Here is a 17,750-nt window from a genome sequence, read left to right as displayed (position 1 = left end):
TGCGGTGCATGCCGCAAGCCGGGATGGGGAAGATCATAGCAGTAGCTTAGTGGTCGGGAACTCTGAGGCGGGAGGGTTGTGTTGTTCTGGTGCGTCTCTCTCAGAAGAGCGACCTCCCTTTTATAGGCGCAAGAGAAGGAGGCGAGAGGGCTGCACCATTCGCATTCGAACTCCACTTTCGCAAAAAATCTCTTCAGCTTCCGTGTGACCTTTCGTATACTAGTCGTGTGTGGCAAAAATTTAGACATCGGCTCATTCCGCGCCGCAGCGCCGGCGGGCGGCGGAGGAGGAGCGCGTGTGGACGTCCCTCTTATTCTCATGCTCATACAAGTGGGGAAAGAACCTCCCTTATAAAAAGGTACAACTCCCTCTAAACTAGCAATGTGGGACTAAACTTTAGTTCCACCTCTTGCCTTTCATGAATGGGCTGCATGGGCCTCTAGGACTTATTAGGAATTTCTGAAACTGCTATTGGACTAGGCTCAAAATAAACAAAATTCCAGCATGGTTCACTCATTTTTAGTTGTACTCCCTCCGTCCAAAAATACTTGTCATCAAAATGAACAAAAAGGGATGTATCTAAAACTAAAATACATCTAGATGCATCCCCTTTTATTCAGTTTGATGACAAGTATTTCCGGACGGAGGGAGTATATGGCAATATTTTAGCTAACCATTCAGCATAACGATTTGTTTCTTCTGTGTAGGCATGAGCATCAAGTACGTCAGTTACTTACGTTTGCATCAAGTCTATGGCTTACATATGCGCTTGCGTCTATGGCAATAGAGAAGATCGAGACAAACAGCGACGATTGTAGGACCTCCTGGCTCCTGTGCATATAGTAGGATCGACAAGATGAGGCCCTCGTATTTTGCGTGCATGCGAATCGTAAAGGGAAAATTCTGGTTGTACCCCATACCATTGTACACTCTATCCTCCCCGTTCATTTTTGCATCAAAATTTGTGCAAGCAATTTTTTTATTTCTCCCAAATAAAAGAACCTTTGAACTCGAAACTTTGCAGATCAATATCACACATGTACTACTATGTGCAAAAAAGTTTTTCGACTTTTTCGCGTAACATAATTGGTAAAATACGACTCATTCAGAATTTGAAATTTGAATAATTTATGTTTCATCAAAAAATCAAAAACATTTTACACAATGAGATTCACTTGTGTATAGTTGACCGGTAAAGTTTCATGGTCAAATGATCTCTTGTTTCAAAGAAACAAAAAAGATAACTTTTTATATAAGAAGAGCATGAATCTTGACGCAAACTAGACAGACAAGGGTGCACCACTATTGGGATACAACAAATCAACACTTGATTGTAAATGAGTCAATTACACCGGCGGTGCCAGAACTTGACGCAACCGGTCACTTTGGTATTAGAACTTGTGGCATACATTGAACTAGTACAATAACTTGGTTCGGACGTGCAAATACGGTGCAAAATCATGTTTGATATGAAATCGATGCTGACTTGGCACGTGAGCATGGCGTGGGGCCTGTTGTCAGTTACTGTAAAGCAGACAGGAGGTCGTATGGCCTTTTTTTTTGTGCAAAACCCCCCTTGGTTTTTTATTCCTTATAAAGAAATCTCCATCATAGCATCGTTGTCGTTTCGCCACCTATTGATTCTACGACTATCGCTACCGCTTAGTGATAAAGTAAAGCAATTACAGGGCGATTGCATTGCATACAATAAAGCGACAACCATATGGCTCCTGCCAGTTGCCGATAACTCGGTTACAAAACATGATCATCTCATACAATAAAATATAGAATCACGTCTTGACCATATCACATCACAACATGCCCTGCAAAAACAAGTTAGACGTCCTCTACTTTGTTGTTGCAAGTTTTACGTGGCTGCTACGGGCAGAGAAAGAACCGTTCTCACCTACGCATCAAAGACCACAACGATAGTTCGTCAAGTTAGTGCTGTTTTAACCTTCTCAAAGACCGGGCGTAGCCACACTCGGTTCAACTAAAGTTGGAGAAACTTACACCTGCCAGCCACCTATGTGCAAAGCACGTCGGTAGAACCAGTCTCGCGTAAGTGTACGCGTAATGTCGGTCCGGGCCGCTTCATCCAACAATGCCGCCGAACCAAAGTATGACATGCTGGTAAGCAGTATGACTTGTATCGCCCACAACTCACTTGTGTTCTACTCGTGCATATAACATCTACGCATGCATCAAACCAGGCTCGGATGCCACTGTTGGGGAACGTAGTAATTTCATAAAATTTCCTACGCACACGCAAGATCATGGTGATGCATAGCAACGAGAGGGGAGAGTGTTGTCCACATACCCTCGTAGACCGAAAGCGGAAGTGTTAGCACAACGCGGTTGATGTAGTCGTACGTCTTCACGATCTGACCGATCAAGTTCCGAACGCACGGCACCTCCGAGTTCAGCATACGTTCAGCTCGATGACGTCCCTCGAACTCCGATCCAGCCGAGCTTTGAGGGAGAGTTCCGTTAGCACGACGGCGTGGTGACAATAATGATGTTCTACCGACGCAGGGCTTCGCCTAAGCACCACTATGATATTATCGAGGTGGAATATGGTGGAGGGGGGCACCGCACACGGCTAATAGATCTCAAGGATCAATTGTTGTGTCTAGAGGTGCCCCCCATGCCCCCGTATATAAAGGAGCAAGGGGGGGGCGTCCAGGAGGAGGCGCGCCAGGGAGGAGTCCTACTCCCACCAGGAGTAGGACTCCCTCCTTTCCTTGTCCAAGTAGGAGAGGGGGAAGGAAGGGAAGAGAGGAGAGGAAGGAAAGGGGGGCGCCGGTCCCCTCCTTGTCCTATTCGAACTAGAGGGGGAGGGGGCACGCGGCCTGCCCTGGCCGCCCCTCCTCTGCTCCACTTTGGGCCCATGAGGCCCATTAACCCCCCCGGGGTTCCGGTAACCCCCCGGTACTCCGGTATACATCTGATAACCCTCGGAACCATTCCGGTGTCCGAATATAGTCGTCCAATATATCAATCTTTATGTCTTGACCATTTCGAGACTCCTCGTCATGTCCGTGATCACATCCGGGACTCCGAACTATCTTCGGTACATCAAAACATATAAACTCATAATATAACCATCATCTAACTTTAAGCGTGCGGACCCTACGGGTTCGAGAACTATGTAGACATGACCGAGACACGTCTCCGGTCAATAACCAATAGCAGAACATGGATGCTCATATTGTCTCCCACATATTCTACGAAGATTTTTATCGGTCAAACCGCATAACAACATATGTTGTTCCCTTTGTCATCGGTATGTTACTTGCCCGAGATTCGATCGTCGGTATCTCAATACCTAGTTCAATCTCGTTACCGGCAAGTCTCTTTACTCATTACGTAATGCATCATCCCGTAACTAACTCATTAGCTACATTGCTTGCAAGGCTTATAGTGATGTGCATTACCGAGAGGGCCCAGAGATACCTCTCCGACAATCAGAGTGACAAATCCTAATCTCGAAATACGCCAACTCAACATGTACCTTCGGAGACACCTGTAGAGCTCCTTTATAATTACCCAGTTACGTTGTGACGTTTAGTAGCACACAAAGTGTTCCTGCGCTAAACTGGAGTTGCATAATCTCATAGTTGTAGGAACATGTATAAGTCATGAAGAAAGCAATAGCAACATACTAAACGATCAAGTGCTAAGCTAACAGAATGGGTCAAGTCAATCACATCATTCTCCTAATGATGTGATCCCGTTAATCAAATGACAACTCATGTATATGGTTTAGGAAACACAACCATCTTTGATTAACGAGCTAGTCAAGTAGAGGCATACTGGTGACACTATGTTTGTCCATGTATTCACACATGTATTATGTTTCCGGTTAATACAATTTTAGCATGAATAATAAAATTTTATCATGATATAAGGAAATAAAAAATAACTTTATTATTGCCTATAGGGCATATTTCCTTCAGAGGCTTCTTCTCAATGGACTGAGTTGAAACATGTTGCGGATAATTTTACCTTGCCTAGAGATAAGGATAGGGCAAGGTGGAAGCTAAATCAGAAAGGTGATTTCAGAGTTAAAAACTTGTTTTGCACCTCAAATCCGGGTTACTTATGAATACAATATCCGATTCTTTGCTCTTCAATCATGCATCACAAGAGCTATGCATGGATGTCAGTTAGCGAGCAATATGCATGTGTAATAACCAGTCAACCAATAGTTTGAGCGTGGGTAAGTCGTCAACATCTCCCGCATGCTCATGGAAGCACAGGACTGAGACTAGCATGAGCCGTTGCCTGCAGCTAGTGCGTGTGTGGAAGAGAATGGATCCGGACACTCATGCATCATGTGCCACCTGCAGGCTGCAGCTAATGCGTGTGTGGATGAGAATGGCTCCGGACAGTGAACGTACGGGTCGACGGACACCCACAGAAAGAAAGGAAACAAAAAAACAGAGGAAAGCATTGAAAAGCAAGAAAGAAAAAACCGAAGAAAAGAAAAGAAGAAATATGTGTAAAAGACGGTTCTTTTCCTTCTAGTAGGTCGCGTCCTACATATTGTACACGGACTCGATGTTGGCGCAGTGGCTAAGAGTGCTACCAAGCAACGAGGAGATCCCAAAACCGGTCCCTCGCGCGCACCTATTTTTAACTATTTTGTCGAAAATATGCGCTAGTGGGCCAGCCCGATTATCTAGCACTCGATGAGAGAGGTCCTTCTGCCTCGCTGAATGTGAGGTATAGCACTCGTGCAATTTCAGAGTAAAATAAAAAATTCGGATATGACGCTAAAAACCTCGAGGAAGCTTGAAGTGGGCCTTAGAAAAAAAATAAGCTACCTAATGTGGGCCCTCTAGGGAGCAAGGATTGGTGACTAGCGTCCTTCTCTAGCCGAACTGCGCTAAGCCCCTCCGCCCCCCCCCCCCCCCCCCCCCTCTATCTCTGTGTGAAATGAGGGCACTAGATAATGGGGCTCAGTGGACTCTTGTCCACAAACACGTCCGGACGTGTGGGCGGACAGTAGCCAATGGAGCCCATATTTCTGCCTGGGCAACGACGTCCTCATTTCCATGCATTCCCATACACATAGATGTAAAAAAAATCAGCAATAAATAATTCAAATTAAAAATGCATAGTTAATTCAGACATAAATACCATTCAGAGGATAACGCTCAAATAGAAAACTAATGGTTTCCTACATGAATCTAGATATGCTTCACAAGATCATCGAGTAGTTACACATGCGGTTATTAATGTCGAAGTTTTTGACGCATCTATAGAAAGATGACGATATGCTCTGGATTTTCTTTTAGGAGGCGAACATGTATAAAATATCAGAGGTATGGCGAGCATCGTCAGCCTCTTCCTTTACATTTATGTTATGCATGATCATACAACAAGCCATCACTGTCCACAGCATCTCAAGATCCCATATATTTGCAGCTCCACGAACAATACCCCAACGAAGTTGGAGCACTCGAAATGCCAACCGCAAGGTCTCTTTAACAACGGAGATCGCTGAAGCATGTTGATATCATTGTGAGACCCTGGCATGCCAAATCCGTAAGTCATGTGGCGTGGCTTCTAGTCCGCATGCCACTAGTACATTTTTTCTCAAAGAGTACACACATTTTTTTGGCGGGATCAAATAAACAAACTTTAGCTATGTGACGCTCACTCTAGAAGGTGGAGGTCAGAATGATCGACAGACGACAGTACTATAAGAGAAAGGGTAATTGGATTCCGATTCTTTGCCCTTAAATCACGGATCACACGAGCTATGCATGTGTAATAACTAGTCAACCAATGGTTTGAGCGTTGGTAACTCGTCAACATCTCCCTCATGCTCTTGGAAGCACAGTACTGAGACTAGCAGGAGCCGTTGCCTGCAGCTAGTGCAGAATGGATCCGGACACTCGTCCATCATGGGCTACATACCTGCAGCTAGTGCGTGTGTGGAAGAGAATGGATGCGAAGACTCGTGCATCATGTGCTACCTGCAGCTAGTGCGTTTCTGTAGAGGAGAATGGCTCCGGACAGTGAACGTACGGGTCGACGGATACCCACGGAAACCCGGACAGCCTCAGTGCAAAATTCCAAAGCAAGACCGAACTGGCATCGGTATCAAATTTTGGCATGGCCAAGAGACTGCAGACAGGAGCAGTTGCCTCGGTTGGCTCCCATGAATAACACATTTTAGTGATGATACTTCCAGGAGTTTACTTCTGTCGAGTTCTTAATTTCTCTAACCTCTAAGCTCAGTTCAAAGCTAGGACACTTATTTTGAATCGGAGGAAGTAACATTTAGAGCATTTACAACTGGATACAACAAATCCGACCCTTCAAATGCCCGTGGACGCCGGGCAGTGACCGATGAGACCTCAAATTAGCGTTTCCAGAACCAGATACCTCAATTACGAATCCTCAAATCCATACAATTACATGCACATGAAACCTAAACTTCAGCGGACGTTGTCCGACAGCTGGCTGCGCCCCTTGAAATGTCGGTGCGATCGTCGACGAGGTATAGTAGGACATGGGACATGCACCGGCTCACGGGACTCGAGGCGCCGCCATCTCCCATGCCCTACTCTTCCTTGCCGGAGGTCGTCACCTGCACGTTGCCGATCAAAGTGAGGTCGACGATGGATCCGTCATGGTCAGAGGCCAAGAAATCCACCACGAGGCGGTTGCGGCACCTGGGGTTGTCCGCCATTTGAGGCGAGTATGAGGCGGCCGGCTGTAGATGCTCTTACTTCTGATGTTGAAACTTTCTGATAATAGACGGTTGTGTGCAACAATCGATAGAGGCCGGAAATGAGAAGGATTTCCATAAAACTCTGATGGTTCCTTCTCTGAATGAAGGAAAGACTCCATGTGAGCTAGCTCAGCAAAGGCCTTCTCTGACTATGCCAATCTGGAAGAGCTCCTGTAGATGATCAAGTGAAGAACGTCTCTAACTGAGTATCCAACATTCACTTAATTTGCTCTCCAGAATGCATTGAACATGCATGAGGCGACATGAATGGTATATGTGGCCACGTGGGGCAATGAAAGGAGTCACTAATTGATTAAATAACTAGTACGTCAAGGATCCTGGCTCCCCGGCTGTCCTATAAATACCCGCACAACTAACCAACAAAGATGCACCAAGCAAGAGTGTCTTCAAACACAACTGTTAAAACATCTGTCCATTACCTATCAGTTCCACAAATTGCCTTCTATCCTACTTCATATAACACCCTGCCCAGCTCATGCAATATGGCTCTTGGTACTCTGGTTATCATGGTCACCATGCTGGTGTATTTTCTCTGGAAAAATAAAAGAGTGCTATTGTCCCAGAAGCAACGGGGGCGACGATGCAGGCTGCCCCCGGGGCCTGCGGCACTGCCCATCATTGGCAACATGCATCAGGTGATTCTGAGCAAGCCGGCGGTGTTCCGATGGATCCATGGCCTGCTCAAGGAGATGACACAGACATCATGTGCCTCCGTCTCGGAGCTACCCATGTCATTGTTGTAGCATGTCCACAGATAGCCTCTGAGGTACTACGAAAAAATGATGAAGTTTTTGCCTCCCGTCCCACCACCTTCGCCTCGGGCATACTCAGCTTCGGGTACAAGGGCTCCATCTTCTCACCATACGGAGACCAGTGGAAGAAGATGAGGCGTGTCCTTACTGTTGAGATTCTCGCCTCGTCCATGGAGCGAAAGCTCCACCACCTCCGGAAAGAGGAGTACGACCACCTTGTGAGGTACATTAATAAAACTCATTGCAGCGACATGGCATGTCCAGGCAACATTGTCAACGTCCGTCATGTAACCCAACACTTCGTTGGTAACATGATAAGAAGGCTTGTGTTCGGTAAAAGATACTTTAGTGACCTACCAGCTTCATCCACTAGTGGGCCTGGACATGATGAGGTGGCACATGTTGCCGCTCTCTTCACGGCCCTCAACCATCTCTACAGCTTTTGTGTGTCCGACTACTTCCCTGCCCTCATAGGCCTCGACTTGGATGGCCATGAAAAGGTTTCCAAGGTTGCCATGCAAACAATCAACCGGTTGCATGATCCTATTATAGAGGAGTGGATGCGTGAAAGGTCATCCACTCTTGAGAAAGGGCCCCGAGACTTTTTGGACGTTCTGGTTCATCTTAAAGATGCAGAGGGACAACCAATGCTTTCCCTAGAAGACATTAGAGCACAAACAGCGGTTAGTATGTCATCTTGACCTCAATAAAAAGTTTCTTCATTGTTCTTCGATCCATTTTATCTGTGTATTGACCTTTTCTGTTGCGTTATACTGATTACTTTATTTATTCTCAAATCTATGGATGTACCTAGGAAATGATCTTTGCAGCAGTCGATAACCCATCTAATGCGGTTGAGTGGGCACTCGCTGAGATGATAAACATGCCAGAGATCATGCAGAAAGCAACCGACGAACTCGATGCCGTTGTCGGTAAAGATAGACTGGTGCAGGAGTCTGACATTCCTCAGCTAAACTATCTCAAATCGTGCATCCGGGAGGCCTTCCGCTTACACACATACCATGCTCTTAACGTACCCCATGTCACCATGGCGGACACAACAATTGCTGGCTACACCATCCCCAAGGATAGCCACATACTTTTAAGCCGGCTTGGACTTGGCCGCAATCCCAAGATTTGGACTGAACCACTGGAGTTTCACCCTGAGAGGCATTTGAACACTGGGAATGTACTTCTCACTGATCCAGGCCTACGTTTCATTTCATTTAGCAGTGGGAGGAGGGGTTGTCCTGGGATTTCACTTGGTACCTCTATGACAATGATGTTGTTCGCAAGGATGTTGCAGGGATTCACTTGGACAAAGCCTCCCGACGTTAAGAGTATGAGTCTCCAAGAACGCAATGCGGGCCTTGCACTAGCTGAACCCCTTGTTCTGCAAGCTACACCACGATTGGCTGCACATCTCTATATATGATCCAATTAAATAGATTTAATATGCGTTTTCTCATTTATGTGTCAATAAAATGTATCTGGAACTAGTGTATGTTACATGTTTCTGGCGCTACGTTCAGTTCTCTTTTAATATTATGACACTGCATGTGTGCAGAAACAAAGAAGCAATCGATGGTTGCATCACTAATGTAATGTGTGTACTTATCATTATGTAAAACAAAACCTCTGTATTTTCCATTATGGTGTACCATGAAATAATCCTTGGAATTGCACAAAAGTTTTATGTTTATGTTGTATACATGCCTGGCTGTACAATTGTGTGCCCAGCTTTGACCCCGTCTTACAATTATGTCATTCATGCATCAATATGTTATGTATTGCCAACTTATTGTTCTATGAACTAAGTTTTTTCATATTCTATTAACTAGGGTTTTTTTGTGAGAAATCTTTTCTTCTGAGATATAAAAGCTGTATCATGATGCATTTTAGTAGAAAGAAACTTATACACAATGATTAACGAGCCGGGCAGGTTCGCCATCACCGAAATGGCGAAAAAAGGGAAAATGCTCATCCTAATCAGGCTCAAGGCCCGGTTCATTTCCCTTTGAAACAACCAAAATTCTGAAGAACTAGACTGCGGCAGATTCTGCTTAATATTCAAGTTAAACAGGTTGTCCGAAGAAATGGCTTGGTGCTTGAAAACGATGTGAGAATTCTAATTTTGGAAGTAATTTTCTAGTTTTCATACGTTTAATGAATTGTATTATGCAGGACAGTGTATTGTCAGGCTAGTGGTTATTGTTGATAATGCTACGAGTAAGTTCTTGCTGTTTGGTTTGTACTGTCAGCTTTTCGTTTATTGCTGCAGGTCCTTCATTTCATTAATTTCACTTCATTTCATCAGTGCAACAACAAAGACAGAAAGAAAAATTTATTTCTGAATTACGCGGGCAAAGTTGCTATAGTAATTATACTTTTCGGCATAAACTGCAAACTGGTCTAAATAACAGAATCATCGTTATCCACAGGTGTTTATGGAATAGACTACCTACATGTGGCATAGATCATATCATACATCGTACAATTTGCATCCATGCAATGAATTCCATATCTAGTATTGCAAAAGGAAAAAAAATATAACCATCATCTAACTTTAAGCGTGCGGACCCTACGGGTTCGAGAACTATGTAGACATGACCGAGACACGTCTCCGGTCAATAACCAATAGCAGAACATGGATGCTCATATTGTCTCCCACATATTCTACGAAGATTTTTATCGGTCAAACCGCATAACAACATATGTTGTTCCCTTTGTCATCGGTATGTTACTTGCCCGAGATTCGATCGTCGGTATCTCAATACCTAGTTCAATCTCGTTACCGGCAAGTCTCTTTACTCATTACGTAATGCATCATCCCGTAACTAACTCATTAGCTACATTGCTTGCAAGGCTTATAGTGATGTGCATTACCGAGAGGGCCCAGAGATACCTCTCCGACAATCAGAGTGACAAATCCTAATCTCGAAATACGCCAACTCAACATGTACCTTCGGAGACACCTGTAGAGCTCCTTTATAATCACCCAGTTACGTTGTGACGTTTAGTAGCACACAAAGTGTTCCTGCGCTAAACTGGAGTTGCATAATCTCATAGTTGTAGGAACATGTATAAGTCATGAAGAAAGCAATAGCAACATACTAAACGATCAAGTGCTAAGCTAACAGAATGGGTCAAGTCAATCACATCATTCTCCTAATGATGTGATCCCGTTAATCAAATGACAACTCATGTATATGGTTTAGGAAACACAACCATCTTTGATTAACGAGCTAGTCAAGTAGAGGCATACTGGTGACACTATGTTTGTCCATGTATTCACACATGTATTATGTTTCCGGTTAATACAATTTTAGCATGAATAATAAAATTTTATCATGATATAAGGAAATAAAAAATAACTTTATTATTGCCTATAGGGCATATTTCCTTCAGAGGCTTCTTCTCAATGGACTGAGTTGAAACATGTTGCGGATAATTTTACCTTGCCTAGAGATAAGGATAGGGCAAGGTGGAAGCTAAATCAGAAAGGTGATTTCAGAGTTAAAAACTTGTTTTGCACCTCAAATCCGGGTTACTTATGAATACAATATCATTTTGAACTTAAAGATATGAATGACGATTAAGATCTTTCTGTGGGCGATGTTAAAGTGTAGAATCCTGACTGAGATAATTTGGTGCAGAGAGGATGGGATGGTAATGAGTAGTGCCACTTATGTTGCAATAAAGATACAATGGATCACCTCTTTCTTTGGATGTAACATGACTAGATTAACTTAGCAGATTGATGCTTATGCTCTTGACTTAAATAGATGCCCCGAACACACATCTGCTATGGTTGGTGATTGGATACAATATTTTCCTAGATCCCAACATATACCCGTGCTCTGTGGAGGACCAACATTTTGTTGAACTATCTAGAAAACTAGAAACAAAGCTTGCTTTGATTAAAAAAATCCCTGTTGATCTTGTAGAGGAAATATATAGTAAATGTCATAGCATTAGCTACAAGGGTATGTTGCGGAAAATCCATGAGTAAAGAAGCATTGATGCTAGTGTGGAGACGATCAAACAGTCGGTGCAAGAGGCTTTCGCAAGAGGTGATGGCTAGATGACGAGGAGAAGAATTGTAGGATGATTTGCTAGATCAAGATGCTTGTTTGATAATATTATGTACTCAATTTGGGTGAAAAATTTTGAGGCCCCACCTTCGTGTCGTGCTTATGTTGCTAGGGCATTTCCAAATACTTTTCAGCTTATTTATTATGAGCTAGGATAGAGGAACTAGCCTTTTAGATTGGCTGATGCTGGTGATGTGCTGCAGATGGCAGCTTCTACTTTCTCTTCTTTCCTGTTTCAGTGTGTAAGGACCATGTTATGCTAGGGGTTTCTCTAATAGAAATCAATGAGGGAAGGCTCATAGGTTCATATTTAAAATACTAATTAAATCGGTTCGAACAACCAGTTAGGTAGTTTCGACAAAACTACTAATTATGTACCTTTAGCATGGCTTGTATATACTGTCGTAGAGCCACACAAGGAAAAAAACCAAAGATTCATTTGGAAGTCTATTTCGTTTCTTTTCCTAATAATAAAAGATGGAGGCTTTCATAGTTCTCCATACGTCATGTATTTATCACCGTTGATTTTATGGTAACCAATAAATATTGACGGTTGAGATTTGAAAGATGGATGGATCTGTTCCGATAAAAAAGCGATTGATCTTTCCTCAGGCACGACCTATCGATGGATGGATCCGTTCCCTCAAGAAAAAAAATCAATGTGAGTGATCTGTTCCTGCAAAAGACGCACGTCGATGGATCGGTCCGTTCCTGCAAAAGAAAAAGGAAATTTGATAATGTTTCTGAGGCGCACATGTTGTACACAACTTGAAAAACACCCTTGCTATGTTGCTACCAAAACAGACACGTCCAGCCCATATCGTATATGGTATACCACTATCAAAAGAGAGAGGAGGTAGAAACCATGGTGGGGACCAAGCCTCACGAGGAGGAGGAAAACGTGCGACTGTCGTCGACTGGGCGAGGGGTGCACTAGACTGGATCTCGGTGCTCACGTCCCCTCCCCGCATCGCCCTGTTGCTTCGCCGCCTTACTGCCGCGCATCGGCACCAGCCCGACACCTCTTTCATGGCTCGGAATCTTCTGCCCTCTAGGCTTTTCTTATTCAATCTGATCGTCTCTCCTTTGACCTATTTTGTTGTACGTGCAACTCGCGCTAGACCCGAGAGAGGCAAGGAAGGAGAGGTCGGTGACAAGAAGGACAGAGCGTAGGGGTTGGGGTGGATGAAGATGTCAGAGACGGTGGAGACGCCGTACTCGACGAGGCCGCCCCGTTGAATTTGATGGCCCTATGATGGCTGATAAACAGGGAGATGGTTTGCTCATGTATAAGAAACCGATGCATCATCGAGTGCCAACCATCGAGGATGACTCTGAGTACTAGCATCCTGTCTGTCCATACTAACTCGCCTGTCATGATCAGTGCCGCCTCCCTGTTCTCCACAGTCTCCGCTGCCACCACAGACCGTAAGAGCTGCCTACATCGCGACCATCAAGGTGTTTGCCCATTCTACAGTGCTGGTGGCGAGTGTGCGAGCGTGTTGCCTCCTGAACCAGATTTTCAAGGTGAGGTCTTACTATCAGCGTCATGAATATTTATTGCTCTCGATGCACATGTCCATGCAGTGCTTAACAAAAATCTGAGGATACACGCAATTGCAGGTTAGATAGAGCACAACAGCACACCGACGTTATCTTTTTGTGCGACTTTCTCAGTTTGTCTCATGATAGTTGGAGGATGGGTTTGGAGGATCTAAGCATCTAGATGGAAGATAAAGAACAACCTTCTCAAACTCACATACTCCAGTGTTGTTCTCCTAAAGACTTTGCTATTCTGGCATCTGGATGGGGGATAAAGAACAAGATTCATCATTAGTGCATGAAAGGCCTTGCCTGGTTGGGGCTGAACGGGGTCAGCTGTAGTGTATCACTGTATGCCACTTGACCGGTCATTGTACAACATAAATAATTCAAGTTTTTCGCAGATTCCTTGCCTGGTCGGGGCCGAACGAGATCTGCTGTAGTGTATCAGTGTAAGCAATTCTTGTGTGTGTTTTCTTGCACTTTTTGGTCATGATTCTACAATTCTCCTTACGGACTTGCTTATGGTATTCTTGATTTACTAGATCCAATGGTAAGCTATTCTCAGTTTTTATTAAGGCTTGGTCATGAATTGATGGAATGCTACAAAATAGGCTGAAGGTATTTGTAGTCTATCCTTTTACACTCTCCATCCTTCCAGGCATTTTGGTTTTACAATTCGATTTGCTCATGTGCATGATACTGCAATGCATACGTTTATTTGTTAAAGTAGTCCATGTTGTCTCTGTAAAGTGAGTTTTGTGCGTAAGCACACCGCATGAGAGGTCCTAGATAAACCACTTGATATTATAAGTGATTAGTTTATAGGAATTTCTAGGCAATGAAGAAGCTAAGAAGGTTGCTGACAAGGTGTTCCATTGATCTGACCTTTAAGCTTTGCTTTCTTACTTGGCAGTCTCTATTATCTATTGTGTGTTTAAGCGAAATGTTTAAATCCTTGGACACAATTAACAATGGGATAATTAGTCTTGAAAAAGTAAGGGTATGTTTACGCTTATTATGATTGGGAGCGGCATTTTAACAGGTGTAATCCCGTTGCAACGCACATGCATATGTGCTAGTATTTTTTTAAGTTTGTTACATTTCAAGAATAAAAATAAAATAGCAGAATGAGTCCTTACTTTTCAATTTGTAAATTTAAATGAGAAGATGGAGCTAATCCGGATCGGATCTCATTTCAGTTGATATGCCAACTTAATAAAACACTGTGCCAATAATAAAAAAACCACAGTAAGCTCAAACGAAAAGTACATCACATGCATGGTATACTTGTGTGGTTATTACTTTCTTTCCCACGCCTAGGATGAAAATCCTGACTCCTTTGATGGCTAGAATTAACCTTTATTTTATAGTGGCTACATACGGGTAACATAAATTTACTTAGAAGATTTTGTTCCGTTACATGCATGATTTTGGAACTAACCATAATTTCTCCTTCAGGCGCACAGTGAGTCCAAACACCTCTGTCATATCAATGTCTTTCCTCTCAACCCCTATTGGCAGTTCCCAGTCGAAATGGTACATCAAGTTTGCCAACATAAGCTCAACAGTCATGATTCCAAGGTTTATACCAGGGCATATCCTGCGTCCTGCCCCGAACGGCAAGAGTTTAAAATTACTCCCTACAAAGTTGACATGCACATCACGGCCTTCCTCTGTAAATCTTTCAGGTATGAATTCTTCACTTTCCTCCCATGAGCTAGAGTCTCTACCAATGGCCCATACATTGACAAAGACATGCGTCCCAGCAGGAATCATGTACCCATCGATGCTGCAGTCAGCCATGGCAAGGTGTGGAGCAAGTAAAGGTGCAACAGGATGAAATCGGAATGACTCCTTTAGGACTGCTCTTAGGTATGTCATACTGCTAATGTCGGCTTCATCAACAATTTCCTGTCCCTGGGGTACGATACTCCTTACCTCGTCTTGTAGCTTCCCAATCAGGCGGGGCCTCCTCATGAGCTCAGCCATTGTGAATTCGAGGGTGTTAGATGATGTGTCAGTTAAACCGAAAAATACATCCTGTGGATATCAATTAATTAGTACACTATAATAATTTTTATTTGTAATAATCTGGAAGGTATTATATTTACTTACGGTTAGGAGAGCTTTCATCTGCTCTCTTGTGAGACCATACTCGAGCTGAACAGACAAGAGAATATCGACGAAATTACTACCCTGGTTATCTAACACTGACTTGTCCTTGTTCTCATGATAATCGATCACCTTGTCCAGCAGATCGGCCCATCTATGCCTTAGTCTCTCAGCCTTTGCACGGACTGTCCTTTTAAGCAGTCCTACCCTAGACAATGTTGGGAAGTACTCCTCCACCTTGAACCCTCCTAGCAGCAGTGACGTATCATTGGTGAGGTCTTGGAACAACTTGCTCTGTCCTTCTTTTAGGAAGAATTCTCCGGACACGATGTGACATGCCATGTCATATGTGAATGTCTTGAGCAGCTCACTCATGTCCACCACACCAACGACTGCGGCGGCCTCATGAATCTTGGCCATCACCATGCTCACCTATGATGGCATGCACAATTGTTAGCAGAGGGCACAATGAAAGTGAATTTTATTTATTTTGTTTCTGACATGGTAAGTTTCTGAAAATGCTAAGAAGATTACCAACAAGGCTTGACAGTAGTAAATCATTGAATAAAAAGGGACGTCCTATCTGATGGTAACTGACATATTAACTAGAAAAAATCAAGCTCCCAATTTTTTTTAGAAATGTGGAATATCCTAACTAGTGGATGTTGTTTATTCATCAGTTAACTGGAGACCGTCTAAGCCCTGACCTCTCTTTTCTTGATTGTTGCTGGTGTTGAGTAGTATGAGCGTTTCCACGTTCCTATGTCTGATGGATTTTCAAGCCATGACCTTTCCTCTCGCAATTGCTAGGACCTCAGTGTGCCAATTGGATTGAGTTGGTTTCGAGACGAGAGTAGTTTTCCAGCTCCCGGGTACCTAGGCACCCTCTATGAACATTAAAATCAAAACAAATAGGAAAAAATCTAAAACTTTGCAGAATCAAAGATGGTCAAACTTTGTAGGCGCTTGCCAGTTTTCATACCAAAAAACCATTCGAGGAGCTCTACACACGAAAAAGATCTCAGTGCTTGAAGTTTTGAGCATTTTTAGCACTGAAATCTGAAACTCGTTCATACACCTTTCTCTACATAATATTTTGGCATGAAAACTTGCAAGAACCTACAAAGTTTGATCATCTTTGATGTTACAAAGTTTCAGATTTTTTTTTTTTGATTTTACTATTGGTAGACGGTGCCTAGGCACCGGGAGCTGTCACACCTTTCTATTTTGAGATTTCTTAATGAAGCACAAGCTATATTATTTACCCTCATGATCTATGGATAGCTTTTCTTTCAAATTATGTTAAATATTAATTAAATATGATGATATATTTTTGTCCGACGGACCTGCACTACGCCGCCTTGTGGATAGACAGACCAGCCCATTTTCTAATTTTCTTCTGGTCAACTCGCCATCTAATTTTGATTTTTAACAATCCACAATTTTCTTCATCATCTTAAATATTAAGTTTTTTTGGTTGAAAGGATGAAGTTTATGCATTTTTCAATTTTATGTCTTCATAATGTGTTTCACGCCGAGATATTAAAAATAATTCTATCAAATGTGGTGTGGCGAAAACTAGAAAGTCATTGAAAGTTACCTCCTCCATGACGGCGCTGCGGAAAGACTGCACCTTTCTAACGCTCAGCATGTGGTTGGTGAGGAGCTTCCTTGCCTGCCGCCAGCCTTGGCCATATGGCGCAAAGCCGATGTTGGACGAGCCGTACATGAGGATGTCCGTGACCATGGAGTGTGGCCGTGATGCCAAGACATGGTCGTGCGTGCGCAGCACGGCCTCTGCGGCACGCGGCGACGATACGACGAGCGTTGGCACGGCGCCGAGACGGAGGAGCATCACGTCAGGGCCATACTTCCTGGCGAGGCTGCGGAGCGAGACGTGCGGGAGCGAGCCGAGGAGGCGCAGGTGGCCGATGATGGGCAGCGCCGGTGGTGATGGCGGGAGTCTGCCTGCAAGCTGTTGCCTTTTTCCTGTCTTCCAAGTGAACCAGTAATAAAACACAAACAAGAGGAAGAGCGGGAAGAGGAATAGAAACCATCCCGTCGGAAGCGTCTCTAGCATGACGAGATCTGCCATGGGAAGTTAATGTCTAGCACAGCACTTTCAGAAGCTATGCGGCGCAATTGTTCTTCTGAACCAGCTTAGTTTTATCATCGCAAACTCGATCAGTTGCTTATAAGCTAGCCAGGCAGAGTACTTGAAACGACAACCGCTGTGGGGTGCACTGAACTTGGAGCAATTAGTTAGGCGACAACGTAGCTTTCATTCTTAAAAACATACTGTACAAGGTAGTCTTTGGGTCTTGGTTACATGTTTTATGAACTTTCTGTGACCGCTCAAAAAAGAAAAAGTGGAAAATATAAGGGACCGGTTAGGGACAAGTTGGCTGAAAAAATAATTTGGGCACGTCCACTTTTCTCAGTGCAGCAAAATCAAAATCGACTTGCAATTATTTGGGC

At 43.7% G+C, this 17,750-nt stretch overlaps 1 protein-coding gene and 1 pseudogene across 1 annotated transcript; one reads left to right on the top strand and one right to left on the bottom strand.

Moving 5' to 3' along the window:
* Positions 1–7,177: 7,177 nt before the first annotated feature.
* Positions 7,178–8,956, top strand: LOC147982885 (tyrosine N-monooxygenase-like; annotated as a pseudogene).
* A 5,407-nt stretch (positions 8,957–14,363) lies between these two features.
* LOC147982884 (indole-2-monooxygenase-like) lies at positions 14,364–17,415 on the bottom strand. Its single transcript, XM_087539387.1, has 3 exons — positions 16,873–17,415; positions 15,276–15,704; positions 14,364–15,200 (listed from the first exon to the last, which is right to left on the bottom strand). Exons 1-3 carry the CDS (start codon positions 17,365–17,367, stop codon positions 14,577–14,579), a joined length of 1,548 nt encoding a protein of 515 aa, XP_087395513.1. The 5' UTR covers positions 17,368–17,415; the 3' UTR covers positions 14,364–14,576.
* Positions 17,416–17,750: the final 335 nt, after the last annotated feature.

The sequence above is a fragment of the Triticum urartu genome, chromosome 2A, assembly GCF_056163025.1.
Source record: "Triticum urartu cultivar PI428250 chromosome 2A, HENAU_Tu73, whole genome shotgun sequence".
Taxonomy (NCBI): Eukaryota; Viridiplantae; Streptophyta; class Magnoliopsida; order Poales; family Poaceae; genus Triticum; species Triticum urartu.
Note: the sequence above shows the minus strand (reverse complement) of the source record. Positions and strands in the feature narration are given on the sequence as shown.

Excerpts from the sequence above, each read along its gene's own strand:
- LOC147982884 (XM_087539387.1), bottom strand. The coding sequence starts at position 17,367 with ATGGCAGATCTCGTCATGCTAGAGACGCTTCCGACGGGATGGTTTCTA. Across the intron at positions 15,705-16,872 it reads GCAGCGCCGTCATGGAGGAG|GTGAGCATGGTGATGGCCAA; the intron begins GTAACTTTCAAT and ends ATGCCATCATAG. Across the intron at positions 15,201-15,275 it reads AGATGAAAGCTCTCCTAACC|GATGTATTTTTCGGTTTAAC; the intron begins GTAAGTAAATAT and ends TGATATCCACAG.